Raw genomic sequence first — 25,512 nt, forward strand, 5'->3', positions numbered from 1 at the left:
AATCTTAATTGATGTCTTGGTTAGCATAGCTTCATGATAAACAAGAGGATTGTCCATTTACACAGGACATGGTATGGGAAGGCAGAAAATCAACCTCAGTGGAAAAAACTGTAAACCTCAAGAAGTAAAACTGACTATACCTGTCACTGACAGTTGCCGACACCTCTGTTAGGCCACTTCTGCTTTTCAGCTTTGGTTTACTAATCTTTTCCTGTTGTATGAAAAGCATACATGTGACTTAAAGCTCCAAACATGCATAGATGATAGTCTGAGTGTTAATAATGCATAACTACTCAGGTCTGTCAATATTAGACACAGCAGAGCAGGGAAGATCACTGTACCACAGATGCAAGTTTTTGAAAAATTCTTGAGCACAGCATTAAACACTAATCCAATAAATATAAAACAAATGTAACTGTTCAGTCTTATAATTGCACTACATATTGCACATTGAATGACAAGGTAATGATAGATGGGATTAGAACTCTTTCTCAAAGTGCCACCTGTTCTCCTGCAGTGACTTCATTAATGTACTATACTGTACTATGAAGAAAGCCACACAGACTTCTGCATTTTAATACAGATTTTAAACCTGCCAAAATATGACAAAACTGATCACATCATAAAGTTTTACATATTAAGATAAATGTTAACTGGAACTAAACTTTGACAGCATGCAAAATTACATATGTGAAAGTTTTAGTAAAAATATTTTTCTGGTTAACAGCAATCTTTGAGAGTGCAAAGTCACCAAATTTTCTATGGCCATGTAAATTTTAAAAATTTTCAGCTGGCCATATAGCCTGAGCATTTCTGTTCAGCTTACATGATGTTATTTTTTAACACTTTAACTGGTCACAGACCGATTGGCCAATACTGGTTTTTTTCCCTGTGCCTGAACATGGGATGGCCATTTTGTTTTTACCCATGCTATCACATGTTGATCTCCAAAATCCAGGCAGCCTTATAGAATTATGGCTGGACGAAACTTTACAGCTTGAGGTGAGCAGGACTGAAAAAATAGTAGCTTTTTGATGTATATAGCACAGTGATTTTTATCTTTCTATTTTATGTGTATCTCATTGTTCACTTAAAAGAATTAAGACCAGATAAATACACAGCTTAGAATATATTTGTATTAGCAATTTATTATGTCACCACAACAATGATGATTCACACTTCTACTTTAATCAACACGCTGCCAGATGTGATCCATCAACCATGTTTATCAATACCAGGTCAGTGTCTAATTAATCATGAACACCCGACATTCTTCACTTCCTCAGAACTGGGGAAAGTAACAGGTGTGCAGCTAGCAGGCCTGGCCATGAAGATGAAAGTTGTCAGTTTCAACTTCGTCAACAGTCTTGCTGCTCTGACAGTCCACCATACAACAAAGACTGGCACTCTGCTGTACAGACAGCAGGCCTGGTTCAGAAACAGTCCATCACATTAACATGAGGCCTGGAAAGCTCCAGCCAGTTGGCCTGGTACAGGTAACAGATCTGATGCTATGTCCTCCACACTATAAAGATGAGAGCGGACACTCCAGCTTGTCAATCTGGTTTATCAACAGTTTATTGTTCTGACAGTCTGCCACATGTTCTGGTGGTCTGTTGCACCACACTATGAAGACGAAACCTGTCGCTCTCCAGCCATTGCATGCAGGTCTGCTTCATCAACTGTCTTGCTGCTGAGGTCGAGTCCTGGGACACCATATAAAAACGTCGCTAAAAGTTTCCTGAAGACTTCCGGCTCATAGTCAGTGTACCGTTTAACTGCATATTCAGGACCTTTCCACGGCTTGGGTAAGTGCTTCTGGTACATCAGATTGTCAGAGTCTACCCACACCAAGTTCTTCACACCTTCATCATTGTTGAAGTTCAGAGTGTTCAGTTGGAAATAGATAAAGTCAAAGTTGTTGTTGTTCAAGTGAACAAGCTGAACACAAACTGGTTCTGGTAGTGTGGACACATTCTCCTGAAAAATATGAAACAGAATTAATGAATTTATGCAATACAAATCAAGCGCTTTTAAGGAGGTGTAAAATCAAACTATCACCATTGTGACATATACAAGTACCTTTAGTACGAGCTGTCAAGACAGTGACATTTGATGTACATGTAAGTTACACTCTTTATTAAAATTGACTTATGGTACTTAAAATGATCATAATGGGGAATTTCAGCCACCTGTATAGAAAACTCTCTGAATCGGTATCTAATGTAATTTTCAACTAAAGATCAAAGTATTTATGTACGTGTATGTATGCTTGGGGTTTTATGCTATACTCAGCAATTTTTCAGTCATATGACAATGAGGAGTCATTAGGCGTGCGTTCATATATTGTGGTTCATCTTCCTGTGGCAGGGTGAGTCCATCCTAATAAAGTGTAGCCACTTAATGCTGAAGACACCAGACATGAACCCCCCCTAACCCCAATCCCCCCCCCCCCCTCCCCAACCCAGTCACATCATACTGGCACCCAGCTAACCAGTCCTGTTTCCTTGCTATAACCTATCAGTTCTGAGCAGCAAGTATAATTGTTTAAAGCCTTTAGGTTTGATCCCAGGTCCCTCAACCCTGAGGTACAGACTAAGTAGTTTTAACCTCCAGTGAGCACTTGCCTGAACTACATGCTTGTATTATATCAAGGTGTATTGTGTATTGTTAGATGGTAAAGCATGTGTCTCTGTCTTCATGCATCTGTCAGCCACCGCGTTCCTGTTACGTTGGTTTGCCATGTTTATCATACATACCCCAAACCTCCTTCTGGCCTCTGCCAGACAGTAGCCAAAGCTGTACAGAATCCCCCAGAGCATTTCGGTGGTGAGCTTTCCACCGCAGGTTTGATGAGCAGAATACAACATGAGGATGAGGATGACATACAGCGTCTACAAAGCCTACAAAGTCAGAAATACATCTCAGCCATTGGTGAATATCTGGCCACCTTCTGTGAGTTATACTTTGTAACTTTCCTGAAGTGATGTTGGCTGTAGGTTATAGTGCTACACTGATGTTATTTGCAAAACAATTTGGGAAAAAACTGATTGGCAAAGTTATGTAAATTTGGGTCTAGTGCCTCTGCAGTTCAGAAAATCAAGAAAACATACTTTACACACCCATGGATAAATATGTCTGACTTTTAACTGCACATAAGTACACACACAATACATTTTGCGATGGTTTAAATTTGCCTTGCACAGTAGCGCTACACTGTGTGGCTTACTGTATTTTCAGAAAGTCCATCTCTGAGAAGACAGTGCTTGAGAACACACATCTAGGGATATGCTTACATTTGGGGTGAAAAGTTAGAGTAAATTCATCAGACTATTTTGGCTGCAACAAAGTGCTTGTCCAAAGACATATAAAGTGATCATCAGCCAATTGTCATGCTTACCAGTAGTGTTTCGTATGGTGTTAATTGTGATTGTTGGCTATGCTATTTGTGGGAGCTATTGGCCAGATGTCTGGTATAGTGTGACCCACACTCTGATCCACCATGTCTTCATCTCCAAATATGGGCAAGGGAGAATCAGCAGACACCATCCAGTTCATATATCCCTGAATATTGATGAGCTGATCACCTGGGAAAACAAGGCAACAGCTTATCACAAGAAACACAAACAACCATGGAAGGTAATAAATGTAATTAAACAGAAGAGAAAAGACTTTCTCAACTTTTTTACATGTACATGTATCTCTTAGTAAATTCTGATTAAATTCTTTTTATTTTTCAAGGACAGGCAGACAGGTTTGTTCTTTTGTTATGAGTTTCAGTTAAAGTTTATCACAAAGTAAATGTTTGTTGTTAATCAAGAAAACAGACATGTTTTGATTGATGTTACTTACTGTACCAGTATAATCACTAAACATCCAAGATAACGATCACAAAGTATCATTATCAGGTTTATATTTTATTCTGTAGAAGGACAACTGACACACTGTTTGATTTGCATCTCTAATGTACCACAAAGATGATGCCAAACATGATAACCCACCCAGTGACCTATATGTAACATTGTTAGTATGACAACCATTCATAACACTGAGTCACACGGCAGGTCACCCTGAATGTCAGCTGTGCCCACCTTCCTATAAAAGAGTTACATGTACCCTCACCTACATGTAAAAGGTGTAAGAGCTACCCCCACCTACCTATGTAAGAGCTACCCCCACCTGTCTACGTAGAGCTGCCCCCACCTGCCTATGTAAGAGCTACCCCCACCTGCTTATGTAAGAGCTACGCCCACCTGCCTATGTACGAGCTACCCCCACCTGCCCATGTAAGAGGTAGGCCCACCTGCCTATGTAAGAGCTACCCCCACCTGCCTATGTAAGAGGTATGCCCACCTGCCTATGTAAGAGGTATGCCCACCTGTCTATGTAAGAGCTACCCCCACCTGCCTATTTAAGAGCTACGTCCACCTGCCTATGTAAGAGCTACCCCCACCTGCCTATGTAGGTGGTATGCCCACCTGCCTATGTAAGAGCTACCCCCCATCTACCTATGTAAGAGTTACGACCACCCGTCTATATAACAGTTTACACACACCTCTAAAGTAGTAGTGGGTACCCAGGTATGGTCGCCGCACGGTGCGCCTGTGCTGGAGGAGGCAGGGAAATTTACCAACCAAGCTTTGACATTTCAGCAGGAGGCTTCTTATAAATATATCACTGGAAATAAACACAGAGTTCACTGTAATATGACTTCAGTGTCACAATCCAATTACAGTGTACTTACAATTCTGTGATTGTTCCCAAAACTAGCAGCTTCACCAATGGAAAAAAAAAAAAAAAAAACCAAAAAACAAAAAAAAAACGGGAAAATATTTGTGGAGGCAAACAGGCTACAGATGGAAGATAAGCAGACAGACAATTATGCTTTTTTGTTAGAAATATACAAAATAAGATAGAGTTAGAAATAAAGACAAACATAACCTGTAACTTTTTACATCTAAGGTATGCACAAAGTGCTGATTCATTCTAATAAAGTATTCAGTGAAACATTTCTCAGAAGTTCAAGCCATGTTTGCATTAACCAGAACCTCTTGATGTGCAATGATTTATACCATTTCCAGGGAATCGTACACTTTGGCAGCATTACCAGCAAATATAAACACACGCAAGTGTATTCCTCCTTACACAGCCATTTGCTGAGGGATTCCATACTCCCTGTTGAAATGCCAGCCAACATTCTCTGTGTCAAAGCGCCGTGGGAGCTTCTCCATGGTGGGGTTCCACTCCTGAGACAGCATGATACACTGCTGTACTAACTTGTCCTGTAAACACAACACATCCACTCCTGTGACAACATGACACACTGCTGTACTAACTTGTCCTATAAACACAACACATCCATTCCTGTGACAACATGACACACTGCTGTACTAACTTGTCCTGTAAACACAACACATCCACTCCTGTGACAACATGACACACTGCTGTACTAACTTGTCCTGTAAACACAACACATCCACTCCTGTGACAACATGACCCACTGCTGTACTAACTTGTCCTGTAAACACAACACATCCACTCCTGTGACAACATGACCCACTGCTGTACTAACTTGTCCTGTAAACACAACACATCCACTCCTGTGACAACATGACACACTGCTGTACTAACTTGTCCTGTAAACACAACACATCCACTCCTGTGACAACATGACACACTGCTGTACTAACTTGTCCTGTAAACACAACACATCCACTCCTGTGACAACATGACACACTGCTGTACTAACTTGTCCTGTAAACACAACACATCCACTCCTGTGACAACATGATACACTGCTGTACTAACTTGTCCTGTAAACACAACACATCCATTCCTGTGACAACATGACACACTGCTGTACTAACTTGTCCTGTAAACACAACACATCCACACCTCTGACAACATGACACACTGCCGTACTAACTTGTCCTGTAAACACAACACATTCACTCCAGTGACAACATTATACACTGCTCTATTAACTTGAGCAGTCTCCTTGCCTCAAGAACATGACCATTTGCTGTACAAGTAAAATATTCTTGAGTATTCCATACAACACGTTATAGAATAAACATAAATTTTAAGATACTACAAAAACCAAAAGTAACATGCCCTCGTTTCCAAATCTGCAACATTTATGTAGGCCTCAAAAATCAGCAAAAGCTGCCAAACTAGAAAACATTAAATATCATAATTAGGTGATGCCAATGAAAGAAAAAAAAAATAAGGTAAGGGACTCAAAAACGAACTTGCAATAAATAGTCAGGGTCAATGAAAAACAATTTTTCTTCTACATGAGTAGGTGTACATATGGAATAAGTTTGAGAGTTCAAAAGATATGTTTACAAGAATCAAAGAAATAATAAGTTAAACACCTGAAATCACAGAAAATGAACAAGGTAATTCCCAGTGCCTGCCTGGTAAACCTACAGGTGTTCATGAGATAGATACTGACAAACAAATAAGGCTGACAAATGCCCTTTAGCATACAAAATCCCAGTGTGAGAAGAAGAGATGAAGGGAGCTAACTCTGACCTGGTCTGGTAATTCCACTGCTCCCACCAGCCTCTGGACACCTCCTGGCAGCCCCAATGTGCAACTGACTCTTACTTAGTATACAAGCCTGTCTCACACCTGCATAAATAAAACACCAGTATTGCTTATAAATGTAATGCTTACAGCTTTCCTCACATGTATTTTTGTTCTATTCTAAACAAGGAGAGAAAAGCACTAAATTATACACGATAATTTTTGTCTCGCTAAATCTGATATACTCCTACTCACCCTAAGCTACATATAGTACAGAACCTAGTTTCCTTTACACTGCCACCATTACCCACCTTCAATTAGTCTTGACTGGCTGCTGACAGTGTACGCTGGCTCCTCATGCCAGTTTGGAAGCTCCTCAACTGTTGGCTGTCTCCACCACCTAGGATCATCTTTTACAGGAGGTTCCCACCTTTCTTTTTTAGGAACTGGTCTACTTCTACTCCAGTCTTCCACTGTCTTACCTGAAGCCAAAAGCTTCAGAGTTGTTTAAAGTTGCAGCTGGGACAATAGTCAGGCTTTAATATGGCTTGTTTGTTTCAATGGGGGTTAACCTCACTTTCAACATGATTATTTTCGCCACATCACCAGTGTAAATAACACCCCATGCAGTCACAATGTACTAACACCAGGACGACAAGTAGGCCTACATGCTATTCCTCTTATGATGTGCCAGGAATGCGAGGTACATGTCGTGCAAAGATTATTGATGTTATAGTCTTAGGCAAGGCTTGTTTCCAGATTGAGCCCCACATCTACCATTTACAAACAGACTAACAGATTACGAGCCACCAGACAGCTTGATCGATTTTCAGGTCCCTATTTGTTCCACTACACCTCATCAACCAAATCAATTTTCTGACATAAACACAAAGGTGATCTAGATAAATCTGGAGTTGCAAGTTCATTTCAAACCAAGATTTCTGATGTGACCTTTACAAGTCAATTACATCTCCAAATTCTGAGGCTTGCCAAATTCACAAATCACATACTATCCTCAAAGGAAACAATGAATTGTCACAAGCTAATCATGGGATAAAAAGCTGCTTACCTTGTCTTAAAACAGTCTTATGACTGATAACTGGAGGCGTCTTTAACACACCTTTCCTCTTCCAGAGCTCATTTATCGCCCTCCTTATCATTTTAGTCTGTACAGGGTCTGTAAGCCTCATGATGCTTGATATTTGATCTTCACAAATACTATGAATTATTTCTGTTCACTGCTGAAAGCTGAAAGCCAACCATTCAAGTCACAGTCACAACAGAGACTTCCAGTGTAATGACGCTTAAATTAAAGAAACAGTGGCCACAAGTACAGAATTGCCACATTTCTAATAGGAGGAGGAAATTCAAATCTGTCTATCCTCGGATTTTGGTTAGATACTATGTCGCATCACAATCCTTTATGTTGGCCTGGTAACTTGTAGTTCATCTAGATGCACTAAAAGTAACTTCATGCTGGGAAAACATAAATGACTTTTGGGCATTGGGGGGCGGGGGGGGGGGGGAATGTGTTTTTTACGAACTATAGATGGCGCTTGGAATTTATCCCCATACCATGATGATAAATATGATTTCAAAACATTTGGAAATGATATCTATTTCATTTATTGGTTTATTTGACCAAATCTGCAAAAATCAGCATTTCACCCATTTAGCTCCATGTTATTTATCACCTCCTAGTCATTGCAGGGAACCCGGTGCTTGAATCTATGAATAAGTTAGGTTGAATGATGGAGAATAAATGTATATATAACAATAATAATATCATTATTTACTGAAGGCAGATCAGTCAGTTTACAATGAAACTATTCTCCCCCCAAGGCCTTCACAGAAAAGATAAAGCATCGTGTAGTTTGAAAAATGAAGCTAGATACATTCATACATCCAAAAAACAGCAACACAACCAATAGTTCTATCCGCGCAACTATCCCATCCAGCAAGATAAGTAGGGTAGTGGGAGATGGCCCATTACCAATCCCTTCCTGTGCCCCTGTTTACTGGAACCCCCTACACACATGTACAGAGAACAAAACAAGTGAGTGGGGGATGGCCTATTTCTCATGCCCTGTTTGGTTTGAGCACTGCACATGTGTGCAAGAGTGTAGAATAATATATCATCATGTCCCAGCTCATTTCATTGACATTTCAGCATTTGTGAAATCTGTCAAATGGTAGTGTGAGGTCTAGCCCTTGATGACTATGCCACGCTCTTTTATGTTTGTTCTGACACCTAGTCATGGCTGGGTCCCTTTCGGTGGGAAGAATTGTAAAATTTTGGAAGACAGTTGATTACAAACCTACCACTTCCGTCCAGTCACTCCTTTGCAATGCTCAGGATCCTAGGGCTCCTGACTTAAAACCCCCAGATGTCAATCATCTCAAAGGTAAATATTCATCCATATTCATCCACGTTCAGCATCTCTCCTCACTTGTCATCTGCACAAGATTTGTACATCTAATGTCTAGGGGACTAAAACCAGCCATCGCATCTTCGTATAACAAGAAAAGGACATCATAACAAGTATTAGAAGAGAGGAATAGTTTCATGTCTGCGCATGCACGCCATGTAGATGGCAGCCTTTTCGTAAATGACAGCCTCTTCGTAAATGACAAATGAGTGAAGATGTTGGACTTTAATAAATATGGATGGCTATTAACCTTTTGGATGATAGACATCTCGGGATTTTAACAGTCAGGTGCCCTAGGACCCTATGCATTGTAAAGGAGTGACTGGGCAGGCATGGTAGGTTAGTAATTCACTGTTTTCCGAAATTTTACACTTCTTTCTGTCGGGGCGAAGGAGATCCAGCCGTGACTACGTGAGCATCAAAACAAATATAAAAGAGCAAGGCCACGTGATGTCAATTTATTTCACACATAACATCTGAGTGGGATTAGCAACCAAGAAAGGAAAGGCCATGATACTCAAAAATATTTCACATACACGACAGTGGCCAGCATTATTGCGAGAGGAAACTGGGCAGAGCTTGGGGGAAACCCACGACTATCCATAGGTTGTTGCCAGACCTTCCCACGTACGGCCGGAAGGAAAGCCAGCATAAGCTAGACTTGAACTCACAGCACTACATGATGGGAGGCTCCTGGGTCATTACGCCGTACTAACGTGTTGTAAAGCTGGGGTTGTTGAGTCAGAGTGACCATTGTTAGTCTCTCAGATGCTCATTACGATAAGCAGAATCTTCGATGAACTGACGGCATACCAAATCCTGTCCAGGGGAGCAGGAACGGAAATTGGACCCTGTATGACATATTTCAATAAGAAAAGTATTATGCCCTATTGTAAGTCAGTGTATCAAAGTGGGGCCAAATTTCTTACGTGTATCTTGACCACCCAGAGTCTCTTCACTTCATTTTATCTTTGTCTAGGAAATATGAAACAACATTTGCAAAATGAACATTGTCGTTTGCAACAACACTCTCTGGCTCCTTTACAATAAATTTCTGAACTCAAACCACTCCGAAAACGGACTTCGATTTAATATATATTCTTAGAGTAAACATACTTTTTATTGAGTAAAACAAATAATTTATGCTGTTAAATAATGATTATTTGGTAATGAGTTACTAACCTGAAAAGTAGAGGCTCGGTTAACAAACAAATAATGTAGAATCGAACGACCGCTCAGTAATGCTGTGCAACATTTTAGACAGAACCTTAACATTTTTCCCTCCTCCAACGAAGAAGAGATGGACTGCGTGTTCTCTGATGGTGCTTAGCTTATGTCGTAATTTTATGTGAATAAAAGTCTGTCATGCAGGCTGTCATTTTGTGGGACATCTATATCAGCTTTCTTTGTTGTGCAATGAAAATGGTACGGCAATTGTTTGGTTTTCTTAATGTGACAGTTGTAGTGAAGTCAGTTAATAGTGACGATGTCTAGGCATCGCATAGCCTAATTAATTATGGTTAGCATGCATGGGTGCAAATTCAGGTACCAAGATAATACATGCAGCGAGTTAATACATGTACCGAGTTAACTAGACGTGTGTATGTGGCTCAACTGATCTAACGATACACTGACCCATTTTTATATAATGCTGGCATTATTTTCCTTCAAACAGCATGCCAGGTGATAGAAGAGAGGCATGGAATTATGGCAAAGGTTCTTAATTGAGTAATTTATTTAATGGTTGTATTTCAGATACCTGGTCACAGCTGAGCAGGGCTATTGGACAAGGTAACAATGGTGTCACTGGGAAGAAACTCCTTCCAAGTATTTCGTGCTATAACTGGGATTAGGTTTGGATCATGTCTGTACTTGGAGAAAAAGACCTGCATATTTGGTGGTTTGGGATCTGTCCAGAAGCAATGTTTAAAATATCATTATGGTTGTGGTGATTCACGTCCCAGTGTCATCAGTCCAAAGAAGACTGTATCTCCACGGGAGTTCTCAAAATTTTCCAAGGCAGTGGATCATCAGAAAGGTACTGTAGACACGGGACAGTTAGACATAACAGACGTGACCACTTTGGTCACAGAGATTTTGACAGACTGTGCACAGAATGATATAATGGTACAGTCATTAAATAGACTTGCAGTTACAGACTTGGTGGAAGATCTGCTACTGAAAGGCTGGTCACCTACCTTGACCAGAAATATGTTGGTGTCAAGTCCCAATTTGCTGAAAAGGTCAAAGACCCAGATGTCCAAACTAGTTGATCTATTTCTTGTTTACGGATTTACTAACAATCAGACAGCACTGATTTTAAAGAGTGGAGTTGCCACGAGTATGAAGACAAATCGGCTAAAGGAAGGTTTTGATGCCTTTCGCAAAATTGGAATGAGAGACCAAAAGTTGCCTAGGATTTTATCAAACTTCCCTGAACTTCTGACACAAGATCCATCTGCTCTTACCCACCGCGTGACACTCTTGAAAGAGCTGTTCAAAACTGATGATATCGTGCCTCTTATTGTTGGGTCTCCGAACATTGTGTTTGAGGACTGGTCCAACATTTTAAAACTCTTCCGGTATGTATTTTTTGATATGGGAATTAAGCAGCGGCAGATGGTAACCTCAAAGCTGTTTAGCTATTCCTTAAACTTTGTCCGAACCCGCCATATATTTCTCGTGCGAGCTGGATTTCATGTCCGCCCCAGGAAAGAAGATGACCCCGTGCGCAATACAAATCCTCGCCTTTCTGATATACTAGATACTTCTGATGCGCACTTCGCCAAAATGTTTGGCCATATGTCTCTTAAAGATTACAAAGCTTTTGCAGCTATGATGGAACGTGAGTTTGACAAAGAACATCAGACGGGAAATGACTCAAGTAACGAAGATGAATGAGCAGAATTTTTGTAATGAACGTAATGACATTTATAAATAACTGTAGTATCACAGACACAAATTGAGTGTGTTTTTTCCCCTTATGTCATGAAACTACCTGTTGGGTGTCTTCGACACAATACTTGGAATGTGGCAACAGTATTGTATTGACAAGCACTCTCCCTGTACAACACCTAAGACTTTAAAAGAGGAAGTTGTAACTTCCTCGCTTGGCATTCAGCATGAAGGGGATAGTGCAACGACTGGTTGACCCGTGTCAGTATAATGGCTCAGTGAAGCAGCACTAGATTTATAGAGTGGTGGAAATCCGTCCTGCGACAAAGAGGCACATTACATACACCCTAAGGATTCCTTCATCGTCATATGACTGAAAAATTGTTGAGTATGACGTTAAACCCCAAGCACTCACTCACTCACCCTCCCTACTATAGAAGAAAACACAATATATATGATCTCATCGTTTGACTGAAAAATTGTTAATTTATGTTTCGAAACAGACATTTGTATAACAGACATCGACCAATAAGGATGTTTCAGGTTTGTAATTGCAAGACCAAGTCTTCATGCCACGTATAGCACAAACCACCAAAGAACTACCAAAGTACAAAAATAAGACGGAATCATGCAAAGAGAAATATGTATTTCAGTCACGTTTTGATTACACTGGTGAATATCAAAAGTATATCCAAGGTATATTCAAAGTGGCAATCTAATTGAACACGATGAAAAAACAGCCCCTAGCCCCGAGTTAAGCAGAATTAGACACAGTTATGGAGCATAGTCAGAGATTCTGGACTCTCTGTACATATTTACTTACAAGTGAATTATACTCATTGTAAAACTTAAGAAACTTGGAGTGAAGGGGTTTGATGGAATAACCTTGACACAAAGCTTAAGTACAATGTTAAACCCCAAGCATGCATATATGTGCATACATGAAACTAGAACTGCATGCAGTTATACAGCTTCCAAACGGTCTGTACACACAGCTTTTAACATCCACTGAAAAGCATTCCACTTTCTCCACCATAGACCACTCTAATCTATTAGTTCTGTGCTCTTCTGAAAAGGATCCCAGGTTTGTCTCATACGAGCAAAAAAATAGATGTAAAACATATTGGACAATAAACTTTGCAAACGAGTGAATTGCATGTATCTTGACGTCCTTATCACAAATCTGGTCTTATTTTTTCCCCTGCAAGATGTACTTATGTAGCAAATTGCCATCCAAAATTTGCAATTTTCCCCCATATTTTTTGGTGACACGACAGAAAACTACAGCTGTAAAGTTTAAAATTGCTGAGTGGAAGGGATTATATATGTACTGTATGTATGCTGGAAATATGCGAGCTGTCTTAATACAGGATATACAGGGCTTCAAAATTTGACAAAAGGCCAATTTACTATATTTTGGCACATTTATAGTTATATGTTATATAATGCATATACACTCTATTCATGTCTAGGATGAATGTAGAAATATTGTAAGGATGCCACCCGGCATAGTTTGATGTCCTGATCATGAACCCAGTCATATTTTTTTCTTGCGATGTTATTTTGCAATATCCCCCATTTTTTGCAGGTCACATGACAGAAAACTATTAGAGCTCTAAGTCTGAAAATCGCTGTGTCATACATGTGCTGTATATACGGGGAAAATTGTTGACCTGTTTTAAAGTAATGTAGAATAATGTCCCAAGGCAGATTTACCTCATTTCGCACATTTACATATACATGCTATGTGGTGTAATACAATGTATCAATGGTTTCGAAGAATATGTATCATGTTCTTTTAATTATCTGGTTTGCACTGTAGTTGCGATTGGGTCGCCCAGTGCCATTACAACCCAAAGTTGTGCATGTATTTCTGAAAGTCAGCTTTGTTTTGCGCAAACCATGTCTTCTTTACTGCACGCTACCCAGGCCCCGATGATTGACAGATATCTACATGTGCCCTGGTCCAGGTGTTCGGTTCCTGACAACGGCCGAGCTATTAGTAAAGCAGTCAGTCTGTGCATGGCAGGTCGTGGATTCATACGTGGACGTATAAACTTGCTGTTACAAGATCCATACTTTTTGCGTTATTTCTTACAAATAGGCATCCACATTCTGAGAAGAGGTCGCAGTTTCACATTGGGCATAGCGCAGCATCATCAAGCTCGCCGATCTATTCGCGGGTTTGCGAATGGTCGGCCAACTGCCTCATTGATAAACGGTGTAAGGTCGCATTGAAAGTTTCAAAGCCGTGTATCTGGTTATGTATTTATTTTCGACCGATAACTTATGCGCTCGTATGAAAGATATAAGTGTAGAGAAAATGTGTATGGAAATTTGAAGTGAAAATTGGGAGTGCCTCATGGATTTAGTGAGATAAATAACAAAGAGTAGATAGTAAGGGAGATGCTGGCAAAATTTTTCCCGACTTCCCTACAGTCTCCCGCAGATGTGTCACGGGCAGTTGAACGGCGAAGAGCGAGTGAGTGCTTGGGGTTTAACGTCGTACTCAACATTTTTTCAGTCATATGACGACGAAGGAATCCTTAGGGTGCATGTACGTGTAATGTGCCTCCTTGTTGCAGGACGGATTTCCACCACTCTTTTATTTGGTGCTGCTTCACTGAGATGACTTACCGAAGGCAAGTAAGTGGCCCCGCCCGAGCCATTATACTGATACGGGTCAACAAGTCGTTGCACTATCCCCTTCATGCTGAACGCCAAGCGAGGAAGTTACAACTTCCTCTTTTATAGTCCTAGGTGTGACTCTATCAAGGATTGATCCTGGATCTACTGAAGTGGAAGCTCTACCAACTGTGCTATCCGGGCCGGTAAACGGCGAAGATGATTGGCGTCGGGAAAGTGTCATAATGCAGATCGCGTCGGGCTTGTATCGCTCACGTCAGACAGAGTTCGATCCCCGCTTACCGAATTTGTCACGTGATTAAAAATTTTCTGGATTTAAATATGTTAAGTATGCTGCTTGGCGTGTTTTATGTTCTGATCACTAATTTGGTCTTTTACTTTTCTCCGATGGACAGATTTGTCACGAATTGCCATTAAAGTAAAAAAAAAAAATGCGATTTTCCCCCATATTTGGAGGTCGCGTGACACAAAACCAACACCGCTGTAAAGCTGAAAATGGCTGAGTGCAAAGGGCTATATGTGTACTGTATGTGTGCGGAAAATCGTATCCAAAAATTTATTATCCAAAGGTCGATTTACTGTATTTGGCACGTTGACGTCCCCATGTTATATAATAGGGGCCTACCTTTTAAATGCATTTATGTCTAGGATGAATGTTCGAATACTGTAAGTATGTATGCTACCCGACGTAGTTTGACATCCTGATCATGAATCTGTCTTATTTCTTTCCTGCGATTGTATTGCCGCAAATTACGATCAAATTGCGAAAAAGCGCAATTTACACCATATTTAGCGGTCACGTCACAGAACCGTCTTACAGCTGTAAATCACTCAGTGCAAAGCGCTATGTATACATGTACTCTATGTGTGCTGAAAATCGTTGAGCTGTGGTAAAAAAAAAAGAGACATGGACGCCTTCAAATATTTCCCAAAGGTCGATTTTGACACATCTGCATACATACGATATACAGTGTACTTGCAGTGCATTAATGACTACGAAGAATGTAGGCTTTCTAATTAAGATGGTTATGTATCTATACATGCATTCCATTAAGGCGACCCGAAGTTACACGCACAGGCCGGCAAAACTGACTTGAACCCCGGCATTGCTACTTTAGCAGCTATATTTGTGATGTTTTCCTTTTTAGTCATAACCTGAAGACTATACCAAGTACAAAAATAATTCTCACAGATTCGTAATCCGGACGTCAAGCAGTACTAGACAATGTTTTTATTTAATCATTTTTAGCGGTTTTTATACTTGGCCTACTTTCAAGCTAATTTCTTTGGTCAGTTACAGCACAACTTGCACATTCAAACAAAAAGTTATTATACAGTATAGGTGCGGCGATCCACCATAAACTGGCATGTAAAATTTCATCCAAAGATCAGCCGATTTACGGATAAAGATGGTTTAAGCGTATCAATAAAATTCAAAATGGCTGCTAAATCACGTGACTGACCAAACAGCACAGAACGTCAAAAGATGCTTCATATGTTGGCTATTAAAATTTCCATGTTTATTTTTTCTACCTTTACCGGTTTTGAAGATATTACAATTTTACGAGCTGACTATGAATGAAAATAACAAGTTTTTAAACGCATTATATTAATGTCAAAACTATCAGTCGTAGCGGTGTGGTCCTACCAGTCAAAAACGAAGATCTGTGGTTGACCTATCTACTGACCAATTTTCAGCTTCATAGCTATTACGGTGTCCATTTGAAATGACACTAAAATGAGCTATAACTGTAATTTTAAGAAAAACTATACATCATAGGAAAAACTAAAACTACGATTGTATTCAGCAGGCCTAACTACATCTAATTGCTATCTTGTTTTTTTCAAAATTCATCCACAGGTCATCACGTGACTAAAACGACCAAGAGCGAGCTTCCACATTTCTCAACCGACATGCATAACATTTTCAGACCTGATACTCTCAATACTATTATACATGCATATCAATTTTCAGTGCAATCGGATCAGCGGTTCTGGGGAAGATTGTTTTTTCAGATTTCTGTACTGCTCCAATATGGCCGAAAAGTGGGTCACAGGTGGGTAAAGTTTTATACTCCAGCAGGTAGCCCAAGCGATTTAGTAATATGTAGAAATTTAACAGCTGTGACACGCAGTTATCTCGCAAAAGGAAAAAAACTGGCCAGAGAAGAAGAAAAAAAATCTGACAAAGAACAATAGTCTTCCACGCGAAGCTTGGAACCTAATAAGCCACCCGAGTTTAGGGAGAGCGACCAATTGTATTACAGAAACCAGTGTGGTTATTAGCCGTTAGAGCATACACAAGACTGTTTGGTCACTTTAAAAGGTCGGCTAAAAGGAATGGTCGGACAAGAATAATCATTAATAAAGTAAACGCAACATGAAGAAAAGATTTTAAATCGCCCATAAACTTCTGTTTTACGTTTGCAGTAAAGCACGCGCAAATAAGAGAAAGTACCGCTTTCAGGGGACTTCCTCAGTTCATGCAGAATACTGTGATCACTGAACCTGCTTGCTGTATCCAGTACTGGTTCAAAACCAGCTCGTCCCGATTAGTATGTGACAGTATATCCACGGCAGTTTATCAGGAACCCGAGCATATGCGACATTAATCCCGACCAGGTGTGGCAATATACAGCATATGGTCTGTCAGGTACCCGGCCAGGTGTGGCATTATACAGCAGGTGGTGTGTCTGGTACACGGACAGATGTGGCATTATACAACAGGTGGTGTGTCTCGTACCCGGCCAGGTGTGGTATTATACAGCAGGTGGTGTGTCTGGTACCCGGCCAGGTGTGGCATTATACAACAGGTGGTGTGTTAGGTACCCGACAAGATGCCGCATTACAAAGGCGGTTTGTCAGGTGCCCGGCTAGATGCGGCATTACGCCATCAGGAGGTATGCCAGGTATAAACAGACAGATGGAGCATTACGTGAGCAGGTATGTTTAATCTAGCCAGCCAGATGGGAGATTTGTCAGGTACCCGGTCTGATGTAGCATTACGCCAGGCGGTTTGTCAGATACCCGGCCGGATGCGGCATTACGTCCGGCGGTTTGTCAGGTACCCGGCCAGATGCGGCATTACCCCAGGCGGTTTGTCAGATACCCGGCCAGATGCGTCATTACGCCAGGTGGTTTGTCAGATACCCGGTTAGATCCGGCATTTGCCAGGCGGTTTGTCAAGTACCCGGCCAGATGCGGCATTACGCCAGGTTTGTTAGGTTCACGAGCAGATGTGGCATTACGCCCGGCGATTTGTCAGGTACCCGGCGAGATGCGACACTTCGCCAGAAAGTTTGTCAGATACCCGGTCATGCAGATGCGGCATTTCGCCAGGATGTATGTCAGGTACCCGACCAGATGCGGCATTACGTCAGGATGTATGTCAGGTACCCGGCCAGATGCGGCATTACGTCAGGAGGTATGTCAGGTACCCGGCCATATGCGGCATTACGCCAGTATGTATGTTAGGTACCCGACCAGATGCGGCATTACGCCCGGCGATTTGTCAGGTACCCGGCCATATGCGGCATTACGACAGTATGTATGTTAGGTACCCGACCAGATGCGGCATTACGTCAGGAGGTATATCAGGTACCCGGCCATATGCGGCATTACGCCAGGTTTGTTAGGTTCACGAGCAGATGCGGCATTACGCCCGGCGATTTGTCAGGTACCCGGCGAGAGGCGACACTTCGCCAGAAAGTTTGTCAGATACCCGGCCATGCAGGTGCGGCATTTCGCCAGGATGTATGTCAGGTACCCGACCAGATGCGGCATTACGTCAGGAGGTATGTCAGGTACCCGGCCATATGCGGCATTACGCCAGTATGTATGTTAGGTACCCGACCAGATGCGGCATTACGTCAGGAGGTATGTCAGGTACCCGGCCATATGCGGCATTACGACAGTATGTATGTTAGGTACCCGACCAGATGCGGCATTACGTCAGGAGGTATGTCAGGTATAACCTGCCAGATGCGGCATAAACACTACTACTACATAGGAGGAATTTTTGATGGTGTGTATGGGCTTCAGTGGTGTAACCTCTGTGGTGTGTAAATTGGGTGACTAGAGTTATCCCTCTGCCGCGAGATGTCACACAGGTCTTCCTTTCACCATCTTTGCCGAAGTACAGAGAAAGTTCATTAATCACTGTCCTCATTTTAACTTTTGATTTTAAGTCTTTTGTGAACAACAAGCACAACAAAGTTGGTTTTATTCTTTGCCATACAGGTGCTGAGTTTCGAGGTGTCAATATGTTTAACAGACAAAAAAGATAGTTCCTCAACTATCTTAAACTTCAAAGGCAACCCCTGGATTCCAAGATGCTGGTAGAATTGCCTTTGCCTTGCCTACAGATACTATGGTTACTGATATGATTGTCCATTTTATTCGGGGATGTAGCTTATTCAAGTCTTTAGACCACTTCACAGTTTCATGTCAAACTGTTTCTCCGACTCTGTGCGGCGATACACGGCTCCTAACTTTGGACCTTCCTTTGACAGCGGAGGGACACGGCACACTTCCCGAGGCGATGGCTGCGGAGTGATACAAAAAAGATGAACATATATCGCAATGGTCGACTTCTGTATGATAACTACTTCAAATTGTCATTTTCTGGGTAGAGATAGTCTTTGCATGTAAGTTTGACTGCCGTAATTTCGTATGGTTGAGCTACCGCCTTTCCCAACGACTATATTTGACGCATTTTACTTTTTAAAACGCATAACAGTTGCATGTCAAATTTTCCTTCTTTGTGGCAATTTTACAATGATTATGTATTTATGTTGTAAGTTACAAGGAGCTGTATTAAATTACCTGAGTTTAACTACAGTGAGCACGAAAAATGTCATATTCTCGGGTGATTTTATTGCCCCACAAAACTCAATTTTGGTCTTACTTCTTATATTCGAAGAAATTTTGTAAAAGACTGAATCAGAAAAAGTGTTCTATATTCTAAACTATGAATTTAAATAACTTTTTACCTACCTACCTGGTTTGGCCTTGAAGGTTGTGAAGTCCCGGGCCTGGGAAGTGATCGTTCGGAGGGCCTATCCGCTGGGACCGGCTGTACAAAAATAGAGTCCTGATCATATTCATGGTATTTTGAATGGTTAATATGATGCAATTCTGTTTCATGTAATATGAGGACTAGAAAGTCTTTGACGCCGATTTATTTTCTTTCTGTGCAATGCATTCAACTAGACAAACCAAAGGTCAATTGATACAACCTTGAGAGAATTGCAATATTAAACGTCAAAGAAGTCCATGCCTTTGCTTAAAAGTTTATGTTAAATATCTACGATTTACAACAGACCTGTGCATTATTTTGTTATTTTTTTTTATTTTGTTATTATATATATATATATATATATATATATATATATATATATATATATATATATATATATATATATATATATATATTTCTCTTTCATGTATTTGGCTGGTGTTAAATGCCATACTCAAGAACTGTTCGCTTATACACTGTTGATCAGTTCTAGTGGGAAATCGGGATAAACCACTAACATTCGGCGAGTTACTGATAAACTTCCCCGCGTGTGAAATACAGATATTCTCACCAGCAACGTTAGACCCTACAGGACATGCGAGCGAGGTCGACCGCTTATTGCCGTGCAAAGTTTCACGAAACAAATGAAACCAGGGGAATTTACAAACTCCTCGTCGAAAGTCGGAATTGAACCCACACTACGTGTACGCCGGAAACTGAATGACAAGCACCAGCTCCCTTTTCTATGGATGAAAGATACACAGCATGGCCCGTGGGAAATCCATGAAATCCCAGTGGGTAATGAGTCAAATTCGAACATAATTACACGCATGCTTTAAAAAAAAACAAAAAAAAAACGGTTAATTTACTTGAAGCTTCAGTAGTCTGTACACCACACTCAGTCGACCGTTGACCTTGTACTCGCCCAGAACAAACAATCCTCCATGTATCAGTGCCTGTAATATCATATCACACATAAGTTTAGATGGCTCTGTCATATATATTAATCACTTACATGTATATCAATATTTTTGGTAATTTGAATGCTTTGTTTAATATTCCTTTCGACTTTCTTGCATATTAGCATTTCTTCTTTTGGAATTTTATCTGTCAAGAGTTCAAGAGAGGCAAATTCTGTTTTGAGCATCACAGTATTTGAGTAGGCCTATGTAGAAAAAAATAGATCCGTTACTTACATACACAAGAGTCAAGGCACCATAGATGTAAAAGATGATGTCACTTTGTGATGAAAATGCCAGACTGCCAATACAGTTGGCAATGGTCCACGTGGTATAGGTGGCCGCACTGGTCAACAGCCTTGACCTTAAAAACGTGACACAAATGTGTAGAAAGTCTATACTTCATACCACTTACACTCGAAAAAGTAATCTGTTGATTTTAACAGAAAGTATGCGTCTGAGTGATGCTAGAGCGTAATCTGCTGTTGCAACGCATTATTCTGTTAAATATAACACACATATTCTATTAATTCAACATAAAAATTCAGGATATTAAGTTGAATATGACACAATATTATGTTATAATAACAGACTACATTCTAGCATCACTTAGACAACAGACTTTCTGTTGAAGTTAACAGACTAATTTTGAGCGTATTTCAGATTCCTGGACACGAATGGGAAAAAAGAAACATTGCGATTTCTAAAATGTCACGTCAGTGGAACCTCGTCGGTGATAGTTTAATCCAGATAATCAGTGTCTGTTGTAAAAGTACCACTGTTAATCCATGTACTTCTCAACGCAGTTGAAACAAACATCAACACCACCGTGTAGACGGTGTCTGAGCAACCAAGAAGAATCTATCTTACTTTTTCTCTGGCAACATTCTCAAATCAGGTTCTTGTTTCCGTTTCTTCAGTAAGGCGAACATCGAGATGTTTAGGCTAACCAACTCGATCTAAGTAATGAAAAAGGCATGATATTAACATGTATAAATCTAGGCAGACAGAAATCTGCATGTTATAATAGTCTTAACCATCACTCTGATACTTGGATACTTAGGATTAAGAACTTGAAATAAAGAATCAATGTATAATTACGTTCATTTATGTTGATTATCATTATTTTGCAAACATAACAAAAATGTAACAAGGTGACAGATGGCTAGGAGACAAACGGCAGAAAACATCATCTTCCTTGTCTATCGTCGTCTTGACTTGTTAATGCCGCCTTCTGTCATCGACTTTGTAACTTTTCTAAACATTGACAGAAATACACAAATCATTTGGCTAGCTACGAAAACGGCTACATATATTCAGAAAATGGAATCTCCTGCTTTGCCAGACCTACCACTGTTGCTGCGTAAAGCACACCAGCCAGCGACCAATGGGACTGACCCCTGAACCAGCATCTGGAACCAGCATTGCGTATATATAGCTACTTGTCTTTGGAATTTTCATCATTTGGTTAGAAGTAAAACAATGTTTTAGATTAGAAATGTATGACTCCCTTCTAAAACAAAAGTGATTCGGGAGTTCTTCAAAGAAATACGAACCTTTCTGCTCCCATGTTCAAACAGGTGGATAGAATCGGTTATCTTGTCCAAGTTTCCATATCACTGATCAGTAATAATGTCCAGTCAAAAGCATAACGGATTTGTCTAAGTAGCAATTCACAGGCATTGTGCACACAAAACATCATTAAAACTATAATTGAAGGTTTTTGTGTAGGCTACCCAAAACAATCTAGCTTAATACTCACTGACTAAACTGACACAAATAACATCGGCATAATTCAGAGAGTTTTAACTAACAAAGTAAGATATACATACATGGAATTTCAAAAAGTTATATAATTTAATGGGTCTCTAATAGGATTCATCGCCTACCCCCAATTCTCTAAATGTTCTTAGCCAGCCAAACATACATGGAGACTACATCATTTTAACTATTTGTAACTCATTTTAAAATACAAAATAAATTTAAATTTCATGTACTGCAAAATTTTATCACATTGTCAAAGACATGTCAAATGTAGAACAGGCATGTAATTGGAGTGGTGTGTTTTCACAGAATTTTCGGAATTATTGTAGTACTACGTCTGATATATACACGGATACCCACCCTCCTTCCCCGAGGCCTAGGTCAGCTGACGCAGTGGAGAGTACAACTATTACCGGCAGCAAACCCACACCTGGAAACAAACAGCTTATAGCTCGGGGAACCGCAACAATGTACAATGTGATGGCTTGTAAACAATACAGTTTTAACATACGGATATCGACAACATGCTTTTATTTAGTGAAGCTGAGCTAATTAGGTCAATAATGTATCTCCAGTTACTAACGCCTGAATATTTTTGAATATGGCCTAACCTCTTCATGCCAATCGGCTATTATCAAGGTGGCTTCCACAATTAAAAGCAAAACAATAGGGCTGTATCTGGCTAAAGTGACCAGCCGGTATAGATCTTCGGAGAAGACTGGTAATACATGCGTCAGGAACGTGCTTGGATCGGACTGCAGATATAATAAAACCATTAATTCCTTTCGTTTCAGTCATAAAAATAACGAACGTTCCTGGTGTCGTTGATGACTCGACGGAACCTTGGCGCGGTTGAGCGTCATTATTTCATATAATGGCCTATAACAATATTGTGGAAGAAAGAGATATCCCACTGAGAGAAACTTTTGCGTGTACATGAAGATTCGGCTTTTCATTCCACTGACACAAATCAAAGAAATGCATTGGTACGTGAGTATAACTTTTCACAAGGCACCTTACCCCAGCCGACGGCCATAGCGATTCCAAATGCCTTCCACGTTGTTACTGGTTTATTCAGTGTCATCAGAGTAATGTCGATATTATCCAGTATGAACCACACCAGGGATGACGTCAAGAAATACACTTCAAGAGATAACACGGCCTGGCACGAAACCTGTGAAAAATACGGCACGTACCGTGAAAGGTCACTTTTGATCAACTACTGCAAAGAACGTGTATGTTGATATTGAAGCATGTTGATCAGCGATACATGCAAGTTTGGTAATCTATATGGGATAGAAATTACAGTAAATTACAACAACTGTACACAAAAATATGGCACTAACAGTAGTTTTTCACGGGTTACGTGCAACCATTTTTCACACTGTCGTCGCTGCTCTTTGTTTTACTCTCTACGCTTTCACATTGCATATATGTACACAAAAGTTTGGTATTTTTATTACATTGTATTGTGTCCTAAATTGTTTTGACGAAAACCAGTTTTCACCTGGAAAATATGAATACAGACCTTCTCTAACTTCAACCCGGCAGATAGTACCGCTGTGGTTATTGACAGGCCTGAAGTGATACCTTGGCACATGCGTAGTACCGCGGGTATATGACGCAAAAGCCTGTTCAAATAAATAACTGTCAATCTGAATATTATTTAAACGATCTTTGGATTAAAGGCTTGAAATATAGCGAATATTGACAGACATTCAATTGACTAGGAGTAATTATGAAAATGAATTAGGAACAGCATCGCTATTCAGTAATCTGCATATACTTTAAAGGACAAAGCCAAACACAGGTTTGCAAAGAAATGAAAGGTTTTCTAGATATTTATCTCTAACTTTTGTCTTTAATTTGTTTCGAATATCTTTAAATGACGAAAGAATGAATAAACACTCGTCTTAAAATATCTATGGATGTCTTAGAATCCAGACAGAGAATGCAAAAGCACTTGTAGGCCTACAAAGTGAAGAGTAACATCAATAATATAGTTAATTCGCTTACCTCATGTAAACTGGAACAAGTGAGATAACTGTGATGGACATGGCTGAGATGGACAGAAAGATGAGCGATATAACCGGCATGGTAAATAGTGTGACCAAAGCCGCCATTGTAGTTCGGGAACGTCTTCTGGTGGTGACAATTATGAAATCACGTATGTAGGATAAGGCACACAGCGCTTGCAGTGAAATTCGATTAGGTGAGCACACACCACTGATGAACCCCTGTGAGTACCAATGTTCCAATCAGATGGGTTCCAGGAGTCATACCAGCCTATAGAGATGACTATATCGTACCCTTGCATGCAGGACTCTAAGCTTCAGGTACCAAAGGTAGGCCCTTCTACAGAAAAAATGAATATTGTAAGAGGGCGTCAGCATTAAGTGTCAAAGACTCCAACAAGCTAGCCACCATTGTGTATTTCTAAAACTCCGAGTTGAACACGGGCTGTCCATTAGTACTTTCTATGCATATTCCGGGTTTATATTGATTACTCTCAGTTGATTGCCTTTTTTATGCGATACCGGTAGAGGTTTTTTTTATCAACGTATCGACGGCGAGGTTATTATTCAGTTATGCTGGATCGATCGTGTATCTGGAGGGAGAGTTATTAAATGGTTAGTGTTACTTGGAACTCTACCTGAAATATCAGGGGTGTATGTATGATTACATAATGACCCTAACCATCACTGATGTATTGTGACCAAATAAATATAACACAAAGTATAGAAATAAAAACTTGAATGACAAAAGCTGTTCATATTGGCCACTCGCCGGATCTGTGTCCGTTTGGTGTATAAGTCATATAATCCTTCATGTTTGGAGACTTTGCTTTAACAAGCATTGCTTGTGTATAGGCCCATGCTTATCCAATGCTTCATAATTGCCGTCAAGATCACAGCAATAAGGACAAGCCATTCTGTGTCAGCTTTTCATAATGCAAGCCCCGAAGGCACATGCAACCAATAATTACAGAGCCATTCTGTGCAAGTTTGTCGTAACGCCAAGCCACTAAGTCATAAGCCTATGTACAGGCCTATAACATGAGAAAGTGTAGACCAACACTTTATCCCAAACTAAGGATATTTTATGAATATAATTCATTACCCATACTAACACTAAGTCACATACATATATAGCTGCATTTGTGTCATGGGTTTTTGTTTGGATGACATTGACAGCCTATAAGTCAAAAATAATGTGTTCTTCAAATAAAAAGCAACAGAGAACTGTGACCAGAAAAACTTTAAATTATTTT

At 40.3% G+C, this 25,512-nt stretch overlaps 3 protein-coding genes across 4 annotated transcripts; 1 reads left to right on the forward strand and 2 right to left on the reverse strand.

Annotated features, from left to right (window-relative positions):
• Nucleotides 1–1,128: 1,128 nt before the first annotated feature.
• Nucleotides 1,129–10,017, reverse strand: LOC135466212 (uncharacterized). The gene is made up of 11 exons (XM_064743614.1): nucleotides 9,890–10,017; nucleotides 7,601–7,779; nucleotides 6,843–7,013; nucleotides 6,538–6,636; nucleotides 5,750–5,872; nucleotides 5,455–5,577; nucleotides 5,146–5,341; nucleotides 4,556–4,677; nucleotides 3,430–3,587; nucleotides 2,760–2,894; nucleotides 1,129–1,980 (listed from the first exon to the last, which is right to left on the reverse strand). The coding sequence occupies exons 2-11, from the start codon at nucleotides 7,719–7,721 to the stop codon at nucleotides 1,627–1,629; spliced, it is 1,602 nt and encodes a 533-aa protein (XP_064599684.1). The 5' UTR covers nucleotides 7,722–7,779; nucleotides 9,890–10,017; the 3' UTR covers nucleotides 1,129–1,626.
• Nucleotides 10,018–10,253: 236 nt separating this feature from the next.
• Nucleotides 10,254–14,280, forward strand: LOC135468287 (transcription termination factor 4, mitochondrial-like). Its single transcript, XM_064746450.1, has 2 exons — nucleotides 10,254–10,385; nucleotides 10,716–14,280. The coding sequence occupies exon 2, from the start codon at nucleotides 10,758–10,760 to the stop codon at nucleotides 11,859–11,861; it is 1,104 nt and encodes a 367-aa protein (XP_064602520.1). The 5' UTR covers nucleotides 10,254–10,385; nucleotides 10,716–10,757; the 3' UTR covers nucleotides 11,862–14,280.
• Nucleotides 14,281–18,669: 4,389 nt separating this feature from the next.
• On the reverse strand, nucleotides 18,670–24,532 carry LOC135469209 (uncharacterized). 2 transcript variants are annotated; one of them, XM_064747764.1, is made up of 10 exons: nucleotides 24,258–24,532; nucleotides 23,770–23,872; nucleotides 23,262–23,415; nucleotides 22,602–22,671; nucleotides 21,829–21,889; nucleotides 21,348–21,436; nucleotides 20,715–20,841; nucleotides 20,388–20,474; nucleotides 19,501–19,575; nucleotides 18,670–19,045 (listed from the first exon to the last, which is right to left on the reverse strand). In XM_064747764.1, exons 1-10 carry the CDS (start codon nucleotides 24,362–24,364, stop codon nucleotides 18,935–18,937), a joined length of 984 nt encoding a protein of 327 aa, XP_064603834.1. In that variant the 5' UTR covers nucleotides 24,365–24,532; the 3' UTR covers nucleotides 18,670–18,934. The 2 variants fall into 2 exon arrangements, with proteins under 2 accessions (XP_064603834.1, XP_064603835.1); XM_064747765.1 differs by having other exon boundaries at nucleotides 23,770–23,888; nucleotides 24,258–24,286.
• Nucleotides 24,533–25,512: the final 980 nt, after the last annotated feature.

The sequence above is a fragment of the Liolophura sinensis genome, chromosome 6 (assembly GCF_032854445.1).
Source record: "Liolophura sinensis isolate JHLJ2023 chromosome 6, CUHK_Ljap_v2, whole genome shotgun sequence".
Taxonomy (NCBI): Eukaryota; Metazoa; Mollusca; class Polyplacophora; order Chitonida; family Chitonidae; genus Liolophura; species Liolophura sinensis.

What these genes read in the sequence shown, in the direction of transcription:
- LOC135466212 (XM_064743614.1), bottom strand. Translation starts at nt 7,721, where the DNA reads ATGAGGCTTACAGACCCTGTACAGACTAAAATGATAAGGAGGGCGATA. An exon ending in ATCCCTCAGCAAATGGCTGT is followed by an intron (nt 4,678 to 5,145) that starts GTAAGGAGGAAT and finishes GTTTATTTCCAG; the next exon opens with TGATATATTTATAAGAAGCC. An exon ending in CAAATAGCATAGCCAACAAT is followed by an intron (nt 2,895 to 3,429) that starts CACAATTAACAC and finishes TAGGCTTTGTAG; the next exon opens with ACGCTGTATGTCATCCTCAT.
- LOC135468287 (XM_064746450.1), top strand. Translation starts at nt 10,758, where the DNA reads ATGGTGTCACTGGGAAGAAACTCCTTCCAAGTATTTCGTGCTATAACT.
- LOC135469209 (XM_064747764.1), bottom strand. Translation starts at nt 24,364, where the DNA reads ATGGCGGCTTTGGTCACACTATTTACCATGCCGGTTATATCGCTCATC. An exon ending in TGCTTTACGCAGCAACAGTG is followed by an intron (nt 21,437 to 21,828) that starts GTAGGTCTGGCA and finishes TTCATTACTTAG; the next exon opens with ATCGAGTTGGTTAGCCTAAA. An exon ending in AACCTTCAAGGCCAAACCAG is followed by an intron (nt 19,046 to 19,500) that starts GTAGGTAGGTAA and finishes ATCACTCCGCAG; the next exon opens with CCATCGCCTCGGGAAGTGTG.